Source organism: Acipenser ruthenus, chromosome 21 (genome assembly GCF_902713425.1).
Source record: "Acipenser ruthenus chromosome 21, fAciRut3.2 maternal haplotype, whole genome shotgun sequence".
Classification (NCBI taxonomy): domain Eukaryota; kingdom Metazoa; phylum Chordata; class Actinopteri; order Acipenseriformes; family Acipenseridae; genus Acipenser; species Acipenser ruthenus.
In genome coordinates this window covers 21,146,259-21,170,489 of record NC_081209.1, presented here as the reverse complement: position 1 = coordinate 21,170,489, position 24,231 = coordinate 21,146,259, and the positions used below count along the sequence as shown (strand labels likewise).

General features: G+C 37.1%; 2 protein-coding genes across 8 annotated transcripts in view; one reads left to right on the top strand and one right to left on the bottom strand.

Annotated features, from left to right (window-relative positions):
* Window positions 1-1,067: 1,067 nt before the first annotated feature.
* LOC117428009 (tissue factor pathway inhibitor) lies at window positions 1,068-23,992 on the bottom strand. Of its 4 annotated transcripts, XM_034046501.3 has the most exons (8): window positions 23,156-23,289; window positions 22,731-22,842; window positions 12,001-12,369; window positions 8,028-8,216; window positions 5,037-5,210; window positions 3,992-4,045; window positions 3,216-3,297; window positions 1,068-1,640 (listed from the first exon to the last, which is right to left on the bottom strand). In XM_034046501.3, exons 4-8 carry the CDS (start codon window positions 8,200-8,202, stop codon window positions 1,571-1,573), a joined length of 555 nt encoding a protein of 184 aa, XP_033902392.3. In that variant the 5' UTR covers window positions 8,203-8,216; window positions 12,001-12,369; window positions 22,731-22,842; window positions 23,156-23,289; the 3' UTR covers window positions 1,068-1,570. The 4 variants fall into 4 exon arrangements, with proteins under 4 accessions (XP_033902392.3, XP_058850989.1, XP_033902390.3 ...); XM_058995006.1 differs by lacking the exons at window positions 12,001-12,369; window positions 23,156-23,289 and adding an exon at window positions 23,905-23,992; XM_034046499.3 differs by lacking the exon at window positions 12,001-12,369.
* The window catches only part of LOC117428006 (carbonic anhydrase 12-like), a 34,142-nt gene continuing 33,354 nt past the window's right edge, over window positions 23,444-24,231 (top strand). For all 4 annotated transcript variants that reach the window (XM_034901666.2, XM_034901665.2, XM_034901664.2 and 1 more), the window contains exon 1: window positions 23,444-23,568. In XM_034901666.2, coding sequence (XP_034757557.1) covers window positions 23,496-23,568 — 73 coding nt within the window. In that variant the 5' untranslated portion in view covers window positions 23,444-23,495. The remainder of the gene's footprint in view (window positions 23,569-24,231) is intronic.

Genomic DNA, 24,231 nt, shown 5'->3' with positions numbered 1-24,231 from the left:
ATTGTAATCCAGGGGAAATATGCAAAACCGCTGTAAAACATACTTCAATGACGTCACTTCCTTTGAAAATAGATGTTGATACCAAACAGAAAGAAAAAAAATCTCGAAAACAATCTGCCGTTTGGTTGCACGCAACAGTCATACCTATGTGTAGTGTAACTGCAGTAAAAGGGTGTAACGTTTGTAAAACACTTTTAGTGACCCCATTTGTTTGAAAAAAACATAAAGTTATGCAGTATGTTTCTGTATTCGTACCTGTGATTATTGCTTGATTATTTCGAATAAACAGAGTAAACATGTTAATATGTTTCGTTGTCTATGTTGCTTTTTTTGTATAATTGTAATTACCACAACATAATTGCAACCAATTGTAAGTGAACAAAATATCATTATAATTATAATTTCTAGTCTGACCACAATATTGCTATACTGAACAGAAATGATAAAAAATACATGGCGTTAAAAAAGAGTGGCCTTACTATTAAAGGGACAGGTAATTTCTTATAAAAAATAAATACCATAGGACTTTTTAAAAAGCACTTTCTAGGCAAATTATTTAACTGGATAACACTATTTAATCGTTTACCATTTTTCTTGATGCTATTTAAGTTTTCTCTCATGCAAACTGTTGTTTTTAGTTTTAGTTTCTAGTATTGTTTTGTACTACAGCGGTCATTGAACAGTGACTGCAGATGTTGGCCTTAATACAGAATACAGTGGACTTTATTATTGAAGGTAGCTTTACAATGCAGTTAATAGGATCAAATCAGCACTGTAAAAAAAGTGGTCTTAAATTATGAGGTGGCCTAAAGTAAGGTTCATCATTATGAGTAGAACATATCCTAATAAGGTAAATCCAAGTGTTTCTACCCCAACTGGTTTACATGGAATGAACCTGATTCTGTGTTTATGCATCGTGTTATACTTCCTTGCCTGACAGTTCTGTACATTTACAGCTGGTTTCACATACATAAATTAACATTAGGTAGACCCACGATTAGTGCTAACCTGGGTCTGTGAAACCAGCCATTAAAGAAATAAGAAAAAAAGACTTTGAAAACACTCCATTCTTTTTTAAAAGTTTTATTCCACAAAACAATGCCATGGTTATACATGATATCACACAATTGCAGTCTGAAAACTAAAGTGAGAAGTAACTAAGTTTCACTTGTTTTAACAATTAAGCAATCCCCTATATAAATCCTATTGGTTTCCTGTTTGTTTAAAATCTACCACACCTAATGCAACATACTTCAACAGGCCTGTACTATTTTGAATTGGATACATGGAGTGTAAACAAGACTGATAAAATAGCACAGCATCAAAAGATAAGAACTTTTTAAAGCTCTTCCACAATGTGTTTAATTTTTATACCAAAGTACGATTCCTAGGTCAGAGTTTAACCTTTTGTGCACTCTGATTCAATAGAAAATAGGCTTTGTTGGCTTTCCAGTTTGTTTACGCTCCTGTCTGCAAGGTACAAAAATTATATAAAACAAAACTGTATAAAAAATGAAATGCTGGGTGCCTGCATCACATGACATGGTGCTCTCCTGGTTAAAGCTTTCTTTTATTCCATTTCGATTTTTTCTTGTAACGGACGCTTTGCCTGTCTTGTAGCCGGCAGCTGCTTATCAGTCCTAAAAACCGGGAATTAATTCTTAGTTAATAGTTTGATCTTAATACAGTTGAATTTCTCAGTCCTGACCTGAACACTAACTGCCAGCTGGGCCAGGGTGTGGTGGTTTTGTGATGTGGACTACCATGTAAGGAGTGTTAACCAGGATTTCAAAACCCTTTTTATTATCTTGCATTAGCATTTAGCAGCATCATCACTGGACCACCTTTCTTCTGCTGAATAATATTAAAATACAGGATAATGTAAAACTAATTTAAACTAAACTGAAATTTTGACACCATTTTAAGTTACCTTTTCTTTTGAAAAATTTAAAATGACCTCCTTGGGCTCTCATTATTAACAGTTCAGTACAGAACTAGCATAAATTGTACTCCATTCATTTCCATCAACAGATCAAGACAAAATCAGTTTCAACTGGGACAGTGTCAGCCTCAGTTAGGATTGAGGGTTGGCAGAACTCAGTCTCTCCAATTCACACTGATGGGGGAAGTTATTGAAAGAGCCTTATCAAAGGATGCGAGAGGCGGGTGTAAAATATCCGACTGCAGGAAAAAAATATACAGGCAGAACACAAGCTCTATGAACATATTATACTGTCTGGGGAATTAATTTATAAACAGAAAACGTGATACAGGTGATCCTGACTTCTGTGTCTGGTTGCAGACTGGATTGTAAATGATAGCCCCTGTTTGAAACTGGAACAAGATTAGATGGAGTTTTACAGACTGGCTTCATGGTGCAGATGGAAATGCTGGTTTTAGTTTTTATTAGTAGAGTATTTGCAATTGTTTTACCTGTTATTCTACAGTTGAAATGACACAGAAGGGACCTGAATGTGCTGTTCTTGATTTACCGTAAATGATTAACTTTCTTGAAATACTCGCTGCGTAGGTGTGTTTTTAAGGCTTCCTAAGTGAGAGATGTCATGAGTGGTTGGCAGCCACCCCCACACACATATCAATTAAAGATAGAGGAGCACCGGGGGACCAACAGAAATGCAATAATCTACCGAAAAAAGTGAAATCTGTACTGAAACCATCTTGAACCTCAACGCTATTCAACTTGAAACTAACAGCCACCTCAAGCTGCACGGTTAATATTGAGGATGAATACACTGAAGGAATGCGGGGCTCTCCCCTCAGAACAGCTGTAAATGGTATACCTGTCCTGGAGTGAACTTCCAGAGTTTATTTTCACTTTGACTCAGGTGAAGTTCACTTTCTGTGTATAATGGGGTCCTTACTGAGTCTTACTCTCTCACTAAACAATGGAAACTTGAGCCAAAGTGGTGAATCACTCTTACTTCTTTCTGGTTGATCTAGACTCTGTTACATATATCTGTGACAGGCAATTATTTGAAGAGCAACTGCTGAATTCAGTAATTCAATAAATGATTAATTGTTTGAGTAATTGCAATAATAGTAATTGCTATTCAGTATCTCAGCAGGAAGATTGAATATTTATTATTATTCAAAATGTGGATATTATAGGAGTATTTTGCACTGGGCAAATTGTCAGACATGTGCCATATGTAGCACACACTTTTTAAAATGGGTTTTAACAGTACATTACTTACTTATTCGATTGTACTGCCACAACAATCACAGCGATTAGAATGACAACCCCAAGACATCCAAACACAATTCCAGCCACTAAACCTGCAGAAAGAACGTGTTACAACATTGTTATAAAGCATGAGCCACACAGGCTTCGTTTTGGATTGAATTCAGACGCAGTGAAACCTTGTTAAAGCATAGTCTAAACGTGGTCTTTAGAGGGATGAAAATGAAACTCCCAGGATCATCCACTCCTGGTTTTACTGTGAGTTTAACAAGTAAAGACCTGAGCTTGTTACCTATACGCTGTAGCTGATCAAACTCACAGTAAAACCTGGAGTGGGTGAACCAGCAAAAGGAGACTTATTTCCATCCCTGATAATCAGGGTTTAAGAAGCATTTTATAACCCATTAGAATAACATAAAACATGGGCATTCCGTTCACTTCCTGTGTTACAGGTAATAGGACCCCACCTGACACCACTTATTTCCTATGTGCTGACTGGACCATGTGTCCAAGGCTTAGGTGGGTTTCCATTACATCAGGATTTATGTAAGTGGTCAAATTATATACAACATACAAGCCTTGCAGTTAAATTCACCCCACAAGTTGAATTCTAAGCACCCAGGCACTACTGTGCATTGATTTAGAGATTCCCTCATTTCAGAAAATAATGAGATGGTGGGACCTGTTAACAAGTGACCACCAGCTCACAAGTACAGGAAAGGTAAAACAAACTTATTACAATGGTATGGGAAGATGGTTATTCTGGAAGAACTTAGACTGTTAACATACCAGCATCAATTCCGTTTATATCTTCATCATCATCTTCATCCACAAGTGTGTTATCTGATAAAAGCAATTATCATTACAAATATTTTTATTAGAAGTGGTTGTTTTTTTTGTTTTTATTTAAAGTGTTACAGAACATTCTGTAAAGTTTACAATAAACGAATTAATGTTACTTTTTGTGTCCCGTGTTGTCTGTATAGCAGCATTTTTAAATGTGTAACTGCACATCATGGATCATAAATCAACTGGCCAATATATTTATCAACACAATCTTTAAAATAATTCATTGTATCGAGATCGCGAATGAACTGGATACATTGCGATGTTAAGTAATAAATATATTTGTTTCCTGGCAAACGTTTCACAGTAAAAGTGTATTTATTTATTTAAAGTAATTCCCTACTTTATTTACACAGAATGAGTGAATAAGAACATTTAACACTATCAGGAATATGCTACAAATAAATATATAAATAATTGCTGCGATATGGACAAGATGGGGTAAAAAGGGGTGTGTTTCTTGTAAACGGTGCAGAGAGTTCTGTTACACATTAAACTCCTGTGAAAATTGGCCACTTTGTCAATTTATTAGTGTTAAGAAATAGTTTATAAACACACCAACACATGTCTATTGTTTTGTGTTCAAAGTTAATACATTATATTTCAATGTATTTTTAAGCTCTCAAACTCGGTTAAAAGGTTATACAGGTAAAACAATGGCAATACTCCAAAATACACTTTATGTGCCCTATTATGCACCCTGTTCACGCATTTTGAAGGGCTGTTTTGCTCATGACTGTTTCTTTAAAGCCCATTTTAATTAATTAAATCAAGTTTGTAGTTCATGAAACCCATTTTCAACTGGTTGTGAGGTTGTTTAGGAGACGTTTATAATTATTTTCCCCCAAAGCACTGTTTTACCTAGTTTTAACTTATAGACCCTCTTAAAACAGTCCTTCCACGGTGGAAAGACAATTGTTACCTGAATTGAACAAAGCCATCTCTTTATTACTGTGTTAGGTACTAGGAAAGTCGTTGTTTTTCTCACCAATGTAGCTGGCACAGGTGGAGTTGCAGGTATGAATGTCAACAAACCTATTCCCATTCCCTCCACAGCCTGAGTAAAAGAAGCTCTTGCACTTCCTCTTCTCCTGGTGGTAGTAATACATTAGGAAATGGTTTTGGCATGACCCGAAGTCCTTTGTTAATGCACAGGCAGCATCTAAAAAAAGAAAGAGAGCAAATGGAAATGTTCTTAGGGTTTTCTTGTATATGGGTTTATGGTTAGGGCCCGCATTGGTAACCAGCATGACGCTGGTCCATTTCACATGGCTGAACGTGTTTCAATTGTTTGGGGACGGCGAGGGTGGAGAGGACAATTATTACTAAAATGTAGGAGTAATTTTATTGGGTCTCAATTATCGATAGTTCATAACAGAACACAATAAACAGAAAGCCATCTGTTCACAAGATGTTATCATCATCATTATTATTTTAATTAAAAAAACAATTGCACGACTGTACAATGATTTTGAAAGTTAAGGCTATGAAGGATACTGCTTACGAATTCACCACAAGGGGGCGCACTGTGACAGTAAACCAACCAGAGCAGCAGAGTGACACCTCACAATTAAGTGGGATGGTACAGTAGGTTCTTTGGGTGATAGTTTGCTTTGCTGGAAAAATTGCAATTAGGGAGAGAGGTAAATATTTATGGTAAACACTATCAAGTAATGCTTATGCTGTACATAATAATGGTGATGTCATACTTCAGCCCTAAAAGTAAAACCCACTAAGGAATTTGTTCTATTCAAGTGTTTTAAAACAAATGATCACAAAACACAATCTTGTAGACTAACATGTACTCAAATGATTGAAAGTCATTACAATACATTGCTAAGGAATTATATGGCTGATTATCAAGTTGTTTACATTGTACAGTTATGTAGATTTTCAAATCTGTCCACTTTAGGCTATTTTGACCAGCAGACCAATGCCATAATCAGGTTTGAAGCATCTTGTGGAGTCTCTGCCACATCTCGTCAAGGCTTTGATCAGGGCAAACCCAATATTAGCTACAAGTCCTCATAAAGTGTAAAATAGTCTACCCAAATACATTCAAAATAGGCAGTTCCAGGTGTTTTAGTGAACACATATGTTTAACTGTATTACTCTGTTTATACAGATTCAAAATGCTGGCCAATGTAAAAATGTAGGAACCACCTCTTTCTGTAGACTTTGATTAAAGCAAACTCTTGGAGTTTGGCTTTGAATGTATACTGCGTATTCTCAGAAGGCAAGAAAACACAATTTAATTCCAGAAACATTCTAAAAGGGAGAACGAAAAAAGAAAGCAGGCTACAATTAAAGTTAAATGAAATGAATTGACAAAGATAAGCCACTGAGGTTTTCACTTTGACTGTAATCTCTTAGTTTAATCTCTAAACTCAGCAAACCACTGCTGTATACACTACAGTGAACAGGCCGCAGCTGTGATTAAGAATGCAGACATGACAACAGAACTCACTGTGTCACAGCAGTTTTCTGAGTGAAACCACTTGAACCCTAACATTAAAGCCTGCTATAAGTAACAATGTTGTTGTCTCTTTTTCTCTCTCTCTCATTTATATATATGTTAGACGGATATATACAGATATAAATCTTACCTCACTGCTGTTTTTGAACCTCAACACACCCCAGCCCTGCCTTCCCATAAAAATGGTGACAGCAAACAGACAGGAAGCAGTTTAATGTGCAGCTACTGTATCGGTTCAACTTACAAGAAGGGATATCGTTTCCTTCAGTCCCAACTGAATTGATGTGAACTCAGATGAAAGCACCTTAACACAGACTTATAAAAAACAATACAATACAAACAAACAAACAGTACTTCAAGAATTGCAAAAGGAACCACTAAGAATGATTGTACACATAACAAAAAAGTATATTTTGAAGCTAAATTCAAACCCTATCATAACATTCTGTGTCTAATCTCTTATATGTTTCACATCTTAAACATGTCTGTACAGTGTGCAAATATGGCAGGACCACTGTCTGATTTAAGATAAGTAGAGCTCAACTCTAGATTGTTAAGACAAGGCTTTTTTTTTGCCAGTCACCAGCATTCTGTGTTAAGAAATAATGAATAAATACATGTTTTGTTTTTTCTTTGCATACATGAGGCAGCTTTGAGATCTTCCAGCAGCCACCTTCGACTCAGCTATACAGTGCCTGTACTACCCATTAAAGGGTTTAAGAGCTCGGAGTGTTTTTATTTAACCAGGTCACACACCCTGCTCCACATTGTGTGTTCTTTGACACACCATTTATAACCAGGTGCCCTTCCTCCATCTAGAATCCAAAGTACATGTTTTATAGCTTCCATAAAAATGCTTCCATTTTTACCTGGGCCCATCACCTGCTGGAACCACTTTCCACACCCTTTTATTTTATTTTTGAGTATGACATTATTTAAAAACTAGAAACATTTGTACAGGTATGTGCTTTTATTGTTTACAAGCTGCACAATTTAATAGTGTTGTACCAGGCACTGTTTTGGTTAGTCTTTACTGAATTATTTTAACAAGGTGTATGTCCACAGTATAGACTTTCCTATTGAGGTATCAGTATAACAAAAACACCATTTTTAACGATAAGGAAACACAATACACTGATAAGGCGATGCCTTCACAGAAGGAAGTGAAGCACATTTCCCAGTGAAGTGATTGGTCATTTCAAATTTCAATAGTAGTAGACGTAGTAATGCTAAAATAAACTCGTAAACGTCTATGACTAACGTGTCTTTAATGTTGAAATGAATTTTGGCTGCCATTCTTATATCCCAGAGTTTAGTGTCCTCTCCACCCCTAAACGATAAAAGTGTGAAAATCTCTTAATGGAGGAATGAGGGTATGTTGGATATTGCACCAACTAGACATTCACCATGTATTGGGTTGTAAAACCAAAACTCATGTTGATAACTGATAAAAAAAAGCACTGCATAATTAACAGGTGGAAAGCAATAAAAGTTTCAACTTACCGCCTTGTGGGTAGAGTTCAGCAGCCCTATCAGAGCAATTTGACATGCACATCCTGTCAGTAAAGAACCGGTTTCCATTGCCTCCTGACCCTTTGTAGCTAAAAGGCTGGCACTGATCCACTTTTATATTGTAAAAGAGACGGAATCCCCTCCCTTCTCCTTGTCCTTCATCCATGTCCAACTTACAATCTGTTTAATGAAACAAACACAACACGTTCAAATTGTACCCTTCTTGTGCAAATGCAGCATCTATATACGTTTTGAGTGTGGGGTTTTGTACTCCAGTTCAAAGACTTGCTGACAGTATAAATAATACAGTTTTTATCTGAGTTGCTTGGTATATATCTATATTCAAGGGCTGACAGATCTAGTGCTGGATAACTTTCAGCACTGTCGAGGGATACTGTGGAATCTTGCATTCAATCAAATGGAAATGATGGAATGATTGGGCAAATTGGGCAAATGATGCTGCGTTGCTAAGCAGCCGTGACGCTTTACCTAAGGAAAATAATACTCTGAATTCAGCTCTTTAATTTAGGTTTAAGCAGATTTTCTTTTCCACATATTGTACTTGTTATCTAAACAGAATACTGTAGTCATTTCACTCATGAGGGTGTTTGGTTGACACCCCACTTGCTCGTGGGATATTTGCCCATCCTCATTTGTGGAATAACTACCGTATTCCATGAACGTTCATGGTGTACCCTCTCATTCATTTTGGAAGAAGTTATAAACTGTAGAAAAAACACATTTACAAATGCTTTACTTGTGGGAGTTGAATTTACTATGGGATTAAAGAATATACTGTGGGTTCTATTTCATCCTGCAACCGCAGACTAACTATTCCCCCGTATCCTTGTATGGTAGGCTAAAGCCAGTATACCAGGCGCCAGCTGACCCTCTCAATTTCCATTCCACACTGCAATGGAAGCTGCCACTGTCCGCTTCAGTGCTAGTGTAGTGACACCACACCCTGTCATAAACAGCAAACTTTACATGGATAATAACTCACTATTCTCACCGCAAACTGACATCATCTTACTTTTCATTTTACAATTCATTTTAAAAGTAACACTTTGTAGGCATATAGTCTTTATATAACTATTGTCTTGGGATGCCCACAACCCCAGGCAATGGCATCAGTAATGTCTGCTTGTTTGGAAAAGCGAATTCACATCGAAAGTGACATCATTGCGTAATAACAGTACAGTTTAGCGCACGGTTGAAACGCTTAGAAAAACCATGCAAATGCTGCAACCTGATTGGTTGATGACACTTTCATCATAATATTGTTTCTATTGGTCTCCACAACAGTCAAGAGGGTCTATTGGTTAGCTCTCCTGCTGTTTAGATCAATGAATAGATAAGGTTCTGATAAAGTTTCATGTATTCAGTAATTTTAGTTTGTTACAATTCACACCCAGCAATAAACTGTGTGTGTGGGTGTTGTCATATTATATTGTGTTATAGTAACTGTTCAAGGTCCAACTGTGACCGAGCCTCTTTACTGCACAGAGAATAACTGCCCTGTGGGGTGGGGATGAAGGAGGAGATACTTTCTTTTATAATCCTTCTCTGACTAACACAACTCACAAACAAGCAGATAAAACTGAATGGGTGTTTGTATGTGGTTTAGTGCTGCAGGTGCCTGTCTGTTTTGGGGGACAGCCCTAGTCATGCAATTTAGTATTAAAGCTTCAAGCTACCAATGCTCTGGTATAGATGGCCAGACGGCCAGCATTTTACCCACCGATTTACTCACTCACACTGTGCAGGTAGGATACAGCTTTGTTTCAGTTGCTGTGACTACAGGGAGTTTGAGGGAAAACAGGAAGCTCAACAGAAGGCTAGATACTAGTTTAAAAGTCCTAATAAATGTATTGTCTAACTAAACATGTGAATGAAACGTGAGGTTACAAACCTGGCATCTTTTGCCGTTAGTTGTAAAAAAAATATGGGTGTCATAAATGGTTCAAATAATACCCTTTGCACTGTATACTGTACATACAGTGAGATGAAACACAAACCAAACAAACCAAACAGTCCAATTAAACTGGGCCAGACAGGCTCATCTTGGAGTGATATTATGGCTGTGCTGCAAGCTCAAAATTAGGTGTTTTACTAGACCAGTTGTCTGACTTCTCTTGCATGGTAATATATACAGCACTAAGTCAATGGAAATGCAAAAGTGTTAATACAAAGAATGTAACGTTCCACATGCTCTTCAAAACATTTGAACTGTGCCTACTGGGAACTAGATTGCGTCTAACTGCACTTCAAAATAATGTAGGCAGCTCCAGTGTTACATACAGAAATCTGAAGCAGATTGCATGGGTTGTCTCATATCTACTGTCCGTCTGACCCATGAAAACGTGTGCAATCAGATAAAACAGAAGCAGGAATCACCTAAGCAAGCAGGTTCTAACAGCATTAATGCAAATGCAGTTTTCTCTATAAATCGTAGTCCACAAGATAAAACCTGAAAGCTCGATTGAGCCACACCCAACCGCTACTCAGGTAACTGATTAGGAAAGCAACCTGTAAATGAAGACACCAGATACAACACTGTAATACATGTATGGTTATACTAGTGTATGATATACATAGTTTTAGAACTAAAGGTTGTCAATTTACTGGCCAACCCCACACAGGAACTTGGAGAATTACAAAAATGTATCTACAGGTAACTATGTGCCTGAAGGTCCCATTCTAACATGGCTTATCAAAGATGTAGCAGCCTGCAACCAACTATTTCTAAAATGTAGTCGGAAAACATGCAAGCCGTTAAAAAGAAATGACCTTAATATCCCGCCTGAGGCCTCATCACCAGGAGATGGAAACAATATCCATACGCACAACACAGAGAACAAAGGAAAACAACGACTTATTTTTTAAGGAACTACTTTCCCCGCCCCAGGAGAGAAACCCAAAACACAAACTGTCAACAATTCAGTAGTATTGATCTCTGTGTCAAACATTATAGCTTAAAGCAACAGTTTAGCACCATTTAGCACAGAAACACTATGCATTTTTATTTTGGCACACAAACAGGACACCATTAGGCATCAGCAGTGGAGTTAATGCAGCCAACATTGTCTCAGTAATACTTAATCAATAAACACCAAGGGAGCCTGTCTTAAGCATTTGAACAGCGTGACAGAGAAGCAATGCTGGCCATGTTTCAAAACAAGGAGCCCAACAAGGGCCTTTACTAATGTATAGCAATTCATATAAATCAGTATCATGTTAAATATTTATATAATATACAGCAGAACCTGATATTTATGTGACTGAGATTTCTTACCATGAGATGGTTTGGATCATATGGCTTGTACCAGATGATATCTTTATAATTCTTATTGAACTAGATAATATGCAGTATAGGGTACTGTAGATTACAAGTTGATTTTCACCCCACCTAAAGGCAAGGTCACCCTTGGAAGCTGCTCCGACCTATTGTGGGCTGCTTATCTGCTTCTATCATACAGCACCCTATACAATATGAAACTACTATCAAACTTACTGAGGGATTCTATTCATTGGAGGATAATATACACCGTGTACAAGCAAATCAACTCACCTGGATGTACAGCAGAAGAAAGCTGGAGAGTAGTTAGAACTACAAACAAGGTGACAAGCAGGCCCCTCATTGTAAACCGCAGTATAGGCTTGCTTCAACAGCGTGAAATCTACTGCTGCAGCAGACACTAGGACCATCTGATTTGAACTGATACTGCATAACCTTTATACTTTCTATATGATAAGCACTGATCATCCTATTTGTTGAGCGAAGGACAACGTGATCATTTTTTTTTATTAGCGAGAATGATTTACCAGCAGCTTGTTAGAGAGGCACTGTTTGCCATAGGTACATACATTCCTTCACTGTGGGTGACAATTTCTTTAAGTGTTAAAATGGTTACATTTTAAGCTTTAGCTCTAGTGCAGGGGGGTGTATCTGTATATGACTCACCCGTCTATTAATCCCAGTTCCTTGATCCGTTATCTGGTCTCGCACACAACCGTTCCCCTGTGGACAAAAGCGCTGCCTATGCAAACCTCCATTGGTTTGTTCAATATCATATGCCACTGGCCTGCAATTTCACATACTGGTTAGCTACCAGTCTTGTGATCTGTTTTAAGTTGGTCTCAGTTTTCTATTTGAAAGAGAAAGTACTGAGAAGGGTTCTTGAAGTAGAGCATCTGCAGGGCTGGTCTTTGGCCAACAGGGGGCAGTAGCTTGCCGACATCCACTGTAGAGCTCCTGGGTGTAAAGAGGCTTGGTGGTGGGATCGGAGGACACTCCTGACTTGTGGGGATTGCTGCAGTGAGGGAACATAATCTAAATTGGGGAGAAAGATGGGGGAACAATAATTGGGCACACTACATTTTACAAAAATATATACAGTGCTGCGTAATTCACTTAAAATCTCTGTAGCATATTGAATCAATAATGCGCTCTTTTTTTCAAATGCATACAAATTAACCCTCATAAGGACATGTCGGAAAACTGACTTTCCTGGCAGCCAGAGGACCCCAGCAATAAAACAACATATAACTAACAACTGGAGTAAATGAATGTGTTGTTTATGCAAGATGGATAAGACGCCCAATGTGCACAGCTGTATCCTAGCAAGTGAAGGCACCGCTGTATTCTGGACGCTGTAGTTTATTCAAGAAACACGTCATCTGGGCATGTGAGGAATACACATCCGGGTATACTGTGTTCCTAGCTCTTTCCGTTTTTGAGTTACAGGCACTTGAACACACCTAGCGATTTGCTGAGCGTCACAGCACTGGAGCTCTGAATGAGGGGGTGGTCAGTGTTGACAGATCCCCCCCCCAAAATACCTCTAGATGAATGCAGGAAAACCTTTAGAATTGCTCCTAATCCTCTAGGAAAAAAGATAATTTAGTATGAGGGCTCAAGGTCCTGTTTTTCTAGGGAAAGAAAATATATTTTTAATATATTTTTTATGAATGGGAAACATGTTAAATATATGAATAATATATTTATAACCTTACCATATATTTTTAACATATAAAATAAATATATGGCTCACAGATTCAATTATATTTAAAATATATTCCAAATGCACCAGATATTTTAATGTATTTTTTATACATTACTAATTCATTTTTATTTAACTGACTATAAATACATTTTACTATATATTGTTAGAAATAAATATTTGCAACAAATTTACCAAACATTTAAAATATATTATGTTTTTGCCTTACATTCGTCATACATTTTAAAAACATTATTTATGGATGCTTTGTAAATATATTACATATATTTAGCAACAAATTGGTGTAAATATTTTGGAACTGAATAAAAAATACATTAAGAATATATGTATACATTTCCCTGAAACATATAATGATGCTAATATGTGATGATGACCTTAGACATTGATTAAACATTGATAAAAAAAAAAAAAAACATTAACTAAATATATATACCATACAGTACATAAATTATATATTTAATTGTATTGAAATATGTATTTACTTCTTTATTTTATTTAATATTAATCAATGTATTCATTATACAAAGCATTAAATATGTATTTGTCATATATAGATCTTTGTCTGAGAGGACTTGTGTAAATTAGTTGCTTGTAAAGGACGCTGGGGGTTGTGATTTATTGTGTGGAGACTGTGTGATTATTTGTTGATTATTGTAAATATTTGATTACTGTTTTTGTGATAATTGTTCAAGTTATTGTTTTACGTGTTTATTGTTCATTTGGGAGTATTTCTGTGATTTTTTATTTATCTGTGAAAATCACCCTGAGAGCTGTGTGCGTCCGCAGGAGTGTGGAGGTGCCTGTGTGCGTGTGTTTGTGTTAGTGAGCGGTGAGTCACTGCTGTTGGCAATCTCTGCTGTGCCTGACAACTACCTAAAAGGAAACAAAAATCAAGTCACTAGATCCACATAATAATTGATACTAAAGCACCGTGGGGTTCGCCTGGAAACTGAATAAAGCCCCTTTGCTATTGGCTGTCACGTTCCTGACCTAAGTGTCTTTCTTCAGTGCAGTAGCTGGTACCTTTTAGTCAATAATAATTGTCAATTTAAATATTGAAAATAGGCTAACTCATGGTGAGGGAACCATTGTGACTAAGGTGCTTATTTAGGTGCTGAGAATGAAATCCTTTCTGATCCTCACCTCACATTCCTGTCTCTGCTGTGTCTTGTGCTTTGCAAAAAGTATGTGCTACATCTCGAATGCCATCTTTCCAGTCTGTAAAACTCATCTTGTTCCAGAATCAAACTGTCGCCAGTTCCATCTGCAGTCTGCAATGCAATCTGCAATGCAATCTGCAAACAGCCATTACACAAAAATCAAACATCCCTTGTACGTATTCATTTTTGTATAATTGCTATTTGTACATTATTTAATTCAGGCATCGGTATTTCCCTGTCATTATAATATGTTCTCAGCCTTCATGTTCTGTCCAGATTAAAAACCTGCCTCTAGCATCCTTTGCATTGGGCGCTCAAACAGTAACTTCTATCATCTTATGAGTTGGAGAGATTGAGTTCTGCCAACCGCAGTCCTAACTGGATTGATTTTATCTCAGTCTGCTGCTGATGGAAAGTCTGAATTCAGATTACTTTTCCCAGTGGCTGATAGAACCCAGTTTACTACCATAGGTTATACTTCTAGAAATGAACTTGTCTATTGCCCCATTCTTATTTTTCCCATGTATGGAATCCTATGTACACCCACCTGTGCACCTTTGCTCACTTTAAAGTAATTTAATTTTTTCCAACTCTGGATCCATTCTTTAATGTAAGTACCATCTTTAAACAGTTTCTGCCTTCAGCATGTTGTTTAGCATTGTGAGGTGTGATAAATATTACAAGATGATACTGTTTAATGATCGCACTCACATTAAACAAAGGATGCACAGTAGAAAAAGGACTTGAATGCAAAACTGCCAACAGTGGGCCAACATAGGATTCGATACACAGGGGAAAACAATAAAGTGGCAATAGACTTTCCTGCAAATATACCCTGTGGTAGTTCCATTAAAGTTGAAACAACTTCCATAGTAAATATTTAGTATTTTGTCATTTGCAATAATCCTATCATATAAACCCAAGTCCTTTCGAACAGCATCCATAACTGACTCATTCTTGTTTAATATATATATATATATTATATATATATATATATATATATATATATATATATATATATATATATATATATACAGTACTGTGCAAAAGTTTTAGGCAGGTGTGAAAAAATGCTGTAAAGTAAGAATGCTTTCAAAAATAGACATGTTAATAGTTTATATTTATCAATTAACAAAATGCAAAGTGAGTGAACAGAAGAAAAATCTACATCAAATCAATATTTGGTGTGACCACCCTTTGCCTTCAAAACAGCATCAATTCTTCTAGGTACACTTGCACACAGTTTTTGAAGGAACTCGGCAGGTAGGTTGGCCCAAACATCTTGGAGAACTAACCACAGTTCTTCTGTGGATTTAGGCAGCCTCAGTTGCTTCTCTCTCTTCATGTAATCCCAGACAGACTCGATGATGTTGAGATCAGGGCTCTGTGGGGGCCATACCATCACTTCCAGGACTCCTTGTTCTTCTTTACGCTGAAGATAGTTCTTAATGACTTTCGCTGTATGTTTGGGGTCGTTGTCATGCTGCAGAATAAATTTGGGGCCAATCAGATGCCTCCCTGATGGTATTGCATGATGGATAAGTATCTGCCTGTACTTCTCAGCATTGAGGAGACCATTAATTCTGACCAAATCCCCAACTCCATTTGCAGAAATGCAGCCCCAAACTTGCAAGGAACCTCCACCATGCTTCACTGTTGCCTGCAGACACTCATTCGTGTACTGCTCTCCAGCCCTTCTGTGAACAAACTGCCTTCTGCTACAGCCAAATATTTCAAACTTTGACTCATCAGTCCAGAGCACCTGCTGCCATTTTTCTGCACCCCAGTTCCTGTGTTTTCGTGCATAGTTGAGTCGCTTGGCCTTGTTTCCACATCGGAGGTATGGCTTTTTGGCCGCAAGTCTTCCATGAAGGCCACTTCTGACCAGACTTCTCCGGACAGTAGATGGGTGTACCAGGGTCCCACTGTTTTCTGCCAATTCTGAGCTGATGGCACTGCTGGACATCTTCCGATTGCGAAGGCAAGTAAGCATGATGTGTCTTTCATCTGCTGCAGTAAGTTTCCTTGGCCGACCACTGCGTCTACGGTCCTCAACGTTGCCCGTTTCTTTGTGCTTCTTCAAAAGAGCTTGGACAGCACAGCTGGAAACCCCTGTCTGCCTTGAAATTTCTGCCTGGGAGAGACCTTGCTGATGCAGTATAACTACCTTGTGTCTTGTTGCTGTGCTCAGTCTTGCCATGGTGTATGACTTTTGACAGTAAACTGTCTTCAGCAACCTCACCTTGTTAGCTGAGTTTGGCTGTTCCTCACCCAGTTTTATTCCTCCTGTACAGCTGTTTCTGTTTCAGTTAATGATTGTGTTTCAACCTACATATTGAATTGATGATGATTAGCACCTGTTTGGTATAATTGTTTAATCATACACCTGACTATATGCCTACGAAATCCCTGACTTTGTGCAAGTGTACCTAGAAGAATTGATGTTGTTTTGAAGGCAAAGGGTGGTCACGCCAAATATGGATTTGATTTAGATTTTTCTTCTGTTCACTCACTTTACATTTAGTTAATTGATAAATATAATCTATTAACATGTTTATTTTTTAAAGCATTCTTACTTTACAGCATTTTTTCACACCTGCCTAAAACTTTTGCACAGTACTGTATATATCTGTGTAATATCACTTTCTCTGTCAAACAAGATTAGCTTGATCAGAAAACGTTTGTCTCACAACCTCAACATGTTGTCCCGATGCTCGAAATACTTTCATTAGTCAACAAGAAAATGTAGACGCAGCCAAGAACTGCCATTTGACTTGGCTCTGGTAAAATCTTATCTAACTGAGACCAGAGAGCACAGAAACATCAAAGAACAAACAAGCGAGCAGCGAGTATGAGCCTGGTAGGTGGCATCTTTTTATAGATCGCTCTAATACTTTTCTGAATGCAACACTTGTTATTGCCATTTATGCATTACAAAGAGACAGCAGGGAGCATGAACTCGGAAAGGTACATTCTGTTCTGAGTAGTCCTGATAGATATCTTGAACAACAACATATTCGATCATATTACATGTAATATAAAAGATAACATATGGGCTGCAGTGCATTTTGAGAAAATATTTCAACAATTAATCCTAAGATAAACAGTAGAAAAACGATGCATTTAGACAGTGGTTTTGGCAAGAATCCTTTGTCTTAAATATCTTAAATATGTAACAATGTTTTAAAAGCTGTATGGGCCAGTACACCTGTGAGGTGTAGAGATACGAGATGGCATTTTCACAATTCCTGCACAGATATGTAGTCATGGCTGGGGAAAAATAAAATGTTGTTTTGGTCCTGTTGTGAAAACCTTGTTTTTTAAATGTATTTAAACATCTGAGACACGTGTCTGACAGTGAAAGAACCAGCAACCTCAATCAGACATCCCCCTTGAACACATTTATAGGGTGTTTTTGCTAAGACTTGCTGAGATTCTTGAGTAATGCACTTACTGCTATGGACAAAAGTTTAGCAACAACTAGAATTTTAGGATTGAGACAATTTAAAAAAAACAACATTATATAATCAAGGAAACTACAAAATGATATGGCAAAAGTCTACTAGAAGTCACAATAGTAGTACAATATTTCATGTCAGATTTCGTCACATTTTTCAATTTGTCAGTTAAATACTGTATATAGAAAACTACAAAGCAGTATGTAATTCAATATGTTAACGTAACAATCCATGAGACTTTATGAAGAAAAATGTGTTAATTCTAGGGTGATGCAAAACTTGTGGCCATAGCTGTAGTGTAAGTTCGGTCTCTTATGGTGCAGTTACAACAGTTTGGGGAGCCCTCAGCTATACTGTTTTTGTATTTTGTCAAAGAAAGCTATTACACAAGAAAATGAGGTTGGAAAAGAACCCTAAAGCTAGTGAAAATGCAAAGCAATTCTTTACAGAGGAATACCATTATTTTAACATTATAAAACGCCTCTCTCCAGGCTTAAGTTTTCTATTCTGAAAATCGGCAACACATATTTTGTTTCACCAAAAGAAACTCACATAGTTCTTCGACAAACGTTTTGACTAGAAGTTAAAAAATACTCTTTTATACCACATAAAGCAGTGATGTGGCAATTTGGACACATAGTTTTAACTTCAATTGTATGCATGTATTATATATTCTTTTATAAAATATTAACATTTATTTTTCCTTTGCAGATAATGAACTATTATTTTTCATTGGTAAAGATAAGGCAGAAACATAATTTTGAAATCTGAAATTGAAGGCTGATATTAAAAAAGTCCTGTACTTGATACCTATGCAGTAGCCTGTAACATGTTTTAAATAAAAAGTAACCATAGATTTCCCCAAGGGTACATAGCAGAGAAACTCTGTGCACTACAAGTTCAAACACAAGGACACTTTTTGCCATTTATATGACCTGAAGTAAAAGAATATTTCTTTTGTGATTTGGTTTTTTTGTGGCTAAACAGTGTTTCACTTAATAGTCAATACATTGTGCCACAATATCCCTTTGTTCAGAGCTACAAAAAGTCTTCTGTTTGTATACAGTACCTTAAAGCATAAATACATGGTGAGTGGAAGTGATTCTAGTGTTTTGCATATTTTGAAGGCTGCATGGATTTTGCAATTGCTAGCTTACAAACCCTTGTTGAGATGAAAGACAGAATCAATCATGTTTCAACAGTATTGCACTGTGTACCCCAAACCCAGCTTCTTGCTTCTTCATCCAGGACAGCACCAACACGTCTTTGTTTTGCCCTTTTAAGGCTATAATTTATGTGCTATGCATTAATTCCACCTTTAATGTTTCTTCGACTGATGTGAAATCCATCCAGGTGGAGAATATTACCTTGACTGAATATTTATGTTACATGATGAGCATAAACATTCCTTTAAATAGGAAAAACAAAGGAGACATGTAAGCTCCTGTGTCGTTTTTAGGGTATTGTTCTTGTGAAACAGGATATTTTACTGTTTTTTTTTTTTTTTAATTCCTGGGTTACACTGCGGCATTGCAATGAATTCTGCTGTCTTCACCTAGACTCACTTTTAGAAAAAATCAGCTACTGATTTACTGTTGTCTGTACATATTCCAATACTATGTAAACAAATTGACCAACATTTACCATAAAAACACATTACTGTCAATATGAATGTTTAGGAATTTTTAAACTGTTAACAAAAAGAATCCCATGGACATCTTGGGCTGTAATCTCATGATACGATGATATGTATCGCGATATGCAGGTCGTGATACAATATGTATCACGATACATGCGGTTGTCCTGATTGGCTACTTGTATGATGCATAATACAATCAAATGGTCATTTAATGATGGACCATTTTGTTAAGACAAAAATGAAATGAGATATGCACTGCATCCCAGCCACGATTGCTTCTCATGGGAGTCCATATCTGCAAAGTATCTTTCAAGTTGGTCATGGGTAAAAAAAATCTCCCTTATTGCAAGCCAAGTTGTGAAGGCATGAGGATTCCCCTAAAGAGCAGGTTATACAACATGCTATTCTCAGTTCTCTTGCTCAGCCCCCCCACCCTGATCTGGGTTATGTTACAAACTACTGGTCAGGCACACCTCAAAGCAGGGCTACATCTACATCTGCTGTAGAGCTTCTGGGTGTAAAGAGGCCATTGGAGTGGGATTGGACATGAAATTCACTGCATTATCGACAAAGGCTTTATCATAATTCTGGATTGTAACAATAAGTGCTATTCAATCAGAAATGGTATACAATATATTCACTGTAATATCAACATGTAGTAGGTAAACATGTTTTGTGTTTTGTTAGATACACAAGTATGTATTAAAACTACATTCACCAGGTCTTTACTGGTTTGGAAAGGTAAGGGATATACATATTATTAGGATTATATGATTCATACTATACCAATTTACTTTGACAGCAAACAACAGCGAACACATGTATTATGCAGTGATAATAACAGAACTAAGCATGTTTATGACAACAATTATAAACTAGTGCTTTGGTTTACACTGCTGCACTATAGTTACTTAGTAGCAGGTATACTATATATCTTATATGTTTTACCCAACTATCTATAAAAATGTTCCCATGATAATACTTTAAATCCAGCATTACAAGTCAGATCACCATTTCCAATTTAGTTTATATAAAGTGGTTGCAGCTAACAACATTATTTTGTAAATCTGACCTGTTGCTTCAGCCATTTTCCTGTGCTTTGCAGCCAGTAACTGCTTTAACCCTGAAGACACCACTGAGTTAAAATGACCAAGGAAGTAAAAGACTTTCTAAGAATAAGGAAAGAAAACTGATAACTTTCTGCATATCTAAGAACTATATAGAGAACATAAGTGCAGCACTATCACACCTAAGCAGTTGCTAAAAGCTAATAAACATCAATAATAATACCAAATACTGAAATTATAGATTAAAGGTTTCACTCTACTGTACCAGATGTACTTGGAGGTTAGACTGAAACAAAACATGTTTTAAAGATAAAGGCATGAACTGCATGCATAGAGTATTGGAGCATGAGAGGTAGCAACCTTGGTGAAAAGAACTACTCAGTGTGACAGCCCTTTCATCCTAAAAATCCACAAGAATATTTGCGACACAAAAAAGAAGCACTTTAACATCCAAATACTGCAGAATACCACCCTTTCTTTCGTTTCTTCTAAATTCCATGTCATTTTATGACTCATAATACCATTCTAGTGCTTGCCAACTACCTCTAATCATGTAGAGAGTGGTGATTTAAACATGATTAAAAGGTAGGCGGCATGCACATACAACTGTATATGAGAGCATATAGGGGGTTCTTCCAAAGGAATTGTCCAAGAGACAATATTACCATGAAAGCAAATCCGGAAGAAACATCAGAAACATATCAATGCAGTGTTCCGCACCCCTTCCTACTTCATCACCACTAAACTACTACCGTCCCTTCGTGAGACAGCAGCCCTGTTTATATAGACCGGCTATGTGGGTTCAGCCCCCCTCAAATTCCTTTAAAGATAGGAAACACAATACCATTTTAAATAATGTTCTACTTCCCTAGAAATGTTTCAAACATTAATCCGAGTGTACAATACAATTTTACTTGATTCAGCATAGAAAAAAAAAAACCTTTAACAAAATTCAAAGGTGAACTCCTTGTTGCAAGTGTACAGGGACTGCAGGGCCTAATGAAACAGGCAGTGTGCAGGTGTGCTGTTTTGTTTTAACATCCCATGCTTTTCTGAACAATGCTGCCGATCACGTCCACAAAGGCACCTTTCAAGATGACAATGCAGCCATCCACCATGCTCGTATTGAGACACATGACAAGACAATGTTAATGTTAGGTATGGGATCCTAATACAAGTAACAAAACCAGACTAAAAACATAAATGATTTTCACCACAAAGGGGGACCAGTGATAAGGTTGGTCTCGCTAAGACAATCTCTAAGGAGTGGCAACTCTCTCTGTTTCTTTTCCCATAATGTTCTCTGGCCCACTCACATTTTTCAGCCATTCTACAATCGGATAATACTTTTTACTAGGGGTTTTAATCAACAAAGGATTAATCAATTAATCACACCTGTGGGCTTTGATCAAGAAAAAAAGAATTAATTGATTATTCTTGTCTACCTGGGTGTGGTATAAAAAAATCTTCAAAGAACCTTGGCAAAAGGGCAACTGGAAGGTACATGATACACGATATTTCACAATATCTCAGAATGAAGAACAAAAGACTGTGGCAACATTTGCTCATCAGAGCTTTCCTTTCCTGGCAGTACTACATGCTTATCGTATTCAACGTATTTCCTTTAAACTGTATCAGAAATTGAACAGCTATATCAGACTTTTTCTTCCGCTAACTAAAATCAAACAATAAATTACATTTCTCTTCAGCTAACCTAAATAAAATAGCACCAAGTAAGTTACCTTAGTCTGAAACTTGAAAGCTTACGGTATTCCAAAATCAGATCTGTTAAATACAGTACTCCAGGTTGAAGTGCAAGTGGTAATTTACAGTAATATATATGCTCTCGATGTATGTTTCTTTGGCATTTGGCTGAAGGAAGTGCAAACCACTAGGGAAGTAGAACATTATTTAAAAAGATATTGCTTTTCCTATCTTTCATATCACTAGCACACAGGTGTGATTAATCAATTGCATAGATCGGCTGACTAATCGATCAATTGAAAATGTCAAGATTCAACCCCCTACTTTTTACTAGCAATACACAGACAGCGTGATTATTAATCAGTTGGCCACTTTACACTTGTGAAGAAAACAATGAGGCCCCAAATAAGCACAACAAGATTCCAGGACTACCTGCACAAGTCATGATTGGCCCCTTTCTGACACCTCCTGTATAATGATACTGCATTACCCTCTTAACAAGGGGGCAGTTGGATGGGTTTGAATGCAACATCTTCACATGGAACAGACAGGTACATCCACATCAGCGAGGTCTACTGACTTTGTAGTGGCCCTGCATGTGAATTATCAACAGTGAGAACTGAAGTGAGGGGTCTTACTAACCTGTACTCCTCCTGGCTCTGTCCTGTGTACATTAGTGTCTCTCTTCAATTCCTCCAAGGTCTGTGCTGGTGAAAAGGTCCTAATTGGAGTATTTGTCTTGACACACCTGTGCCTGCAAAATGCACCCAGTTTAGTTGACATTATCTGCCATTTATTTCTGTTTCATTTATATACGAATTTGAAAAATAACAATGAAAAAACTATGCAAACGCCAGATACATTAGAAACTGTTTTGTCCTTTCTAAGGCTTGACAGTACTGCATTATAGGAATTTGCTGGATAAAGTTACTGCATTCAAAATACAGCAATATTACCTAGTCCTATCATGACATACCGATACAGGTATTGACTTGGGGGAATGCATGTTATTATCATCGATAATCAAAATTCTGCTTTTTTAAAAGGGGAAATAGCTGTTACTTTACCATGAAACCTAGAGAAAATCATTCATTCCTGGCATTCCACTTGTCCACTTGATCTACATGGGAGTTAACTGTTTTAATAACTGTGTGCGGAACTATGATTAACGCGTAGCTGTTCGCTGGATTGCTGGTTCTCTTGCTCGAGGGTATCTTGTCCAGGCAGTCGGAGGCAGGTTTGTTATTGATGCTACGTCATTGAGAGCTTTCAGTCCAGCTCAGACGCATACTATAAAGTCGGTTTGGGAGAGGTGTACACTTTAGAATTGTGTTTCGTTCTTTCTGAGGTCTGCATTACCTGATTGTGTTGTACAAGCGGAACGAAGAAAAAAAAAGCATATCCGAAATGACTCGTCGCTGCCTTGCAATATTACTTCAGTGTCTCCACGTGATTGCACTCACCAGCGCAGCTTCTGATGGTATGGTAATTGTATTATTTCTTTCCATTTCATTTAAAGACGCACCCAGCGCTAATGTTTGGCCAACTATTGAAATGTTTAACATATATGTGCATTACGGATGGGTTGCATAAAAGCGGATTAGTTATTTCTAGAGTAACGCTACCGAATTAGTGTGAGTACTAAACTTGCTAAAGCTTTCTGGAATCTTTTTGTCTTTATTATAAATCGCTTATCAGAAATCAACCAATCACAGTGAAGTATTTGCCAAAATTCCAGTACACCTTATACCGAGGCTGTGTACAGGTGCCACCCAGTCAATACAACACTATACCTAATTAAAAACATAAGACGTACCTGGTACATTTTGTAAAACGGATCGTTCTTCACGCAAACGTGCGAAATGCAAAGTGCTTTACCTACGCGTAAACCAAACCTCTGCAGGTTCAACCGCTCTCTTTGATTTATAGACATTTTTAAACGGGGAAAATGATTCTTCACTATACAATAAGATACATTCTATTATTTATGTATGTATGTATAAGCAGATGCCCGTATTCAGGGCGACTTACACTTGTTACAAAATATCACAGACAAAGTATCACATTATAAAATATCACAGTGTAAAGTATCTCGTTTCAGAATATCACATAACAGAATGTCACATTACAGATAAGAGCTGTT

Excerpts from the sequence above, each read along its gene's own strand:
- LOC117428009 (XM_034046498.3), bottom strand. The coding sequence starts at position 11,677 with ATGAGGGGCCTGCTTGTCACCTTGTTTGTAGTTCTAACTACTCTCCAG. Across the intron at positions 5,211-8,027 it reads TGAACTCTACCCACAAGGCG|ATGCTGCCTGTGCATTAACA; the intron begins GTAAGTTGAAAC and ends TTCTTTTTTTAG. Across the intron at positions 4,046-5,036 it reads CACCTGTGCCAGCTACATTG|ATAACACACTTGTGGATGAA; the intron begins GTGAGAAAAACA and ends TGCTTTTATCAG.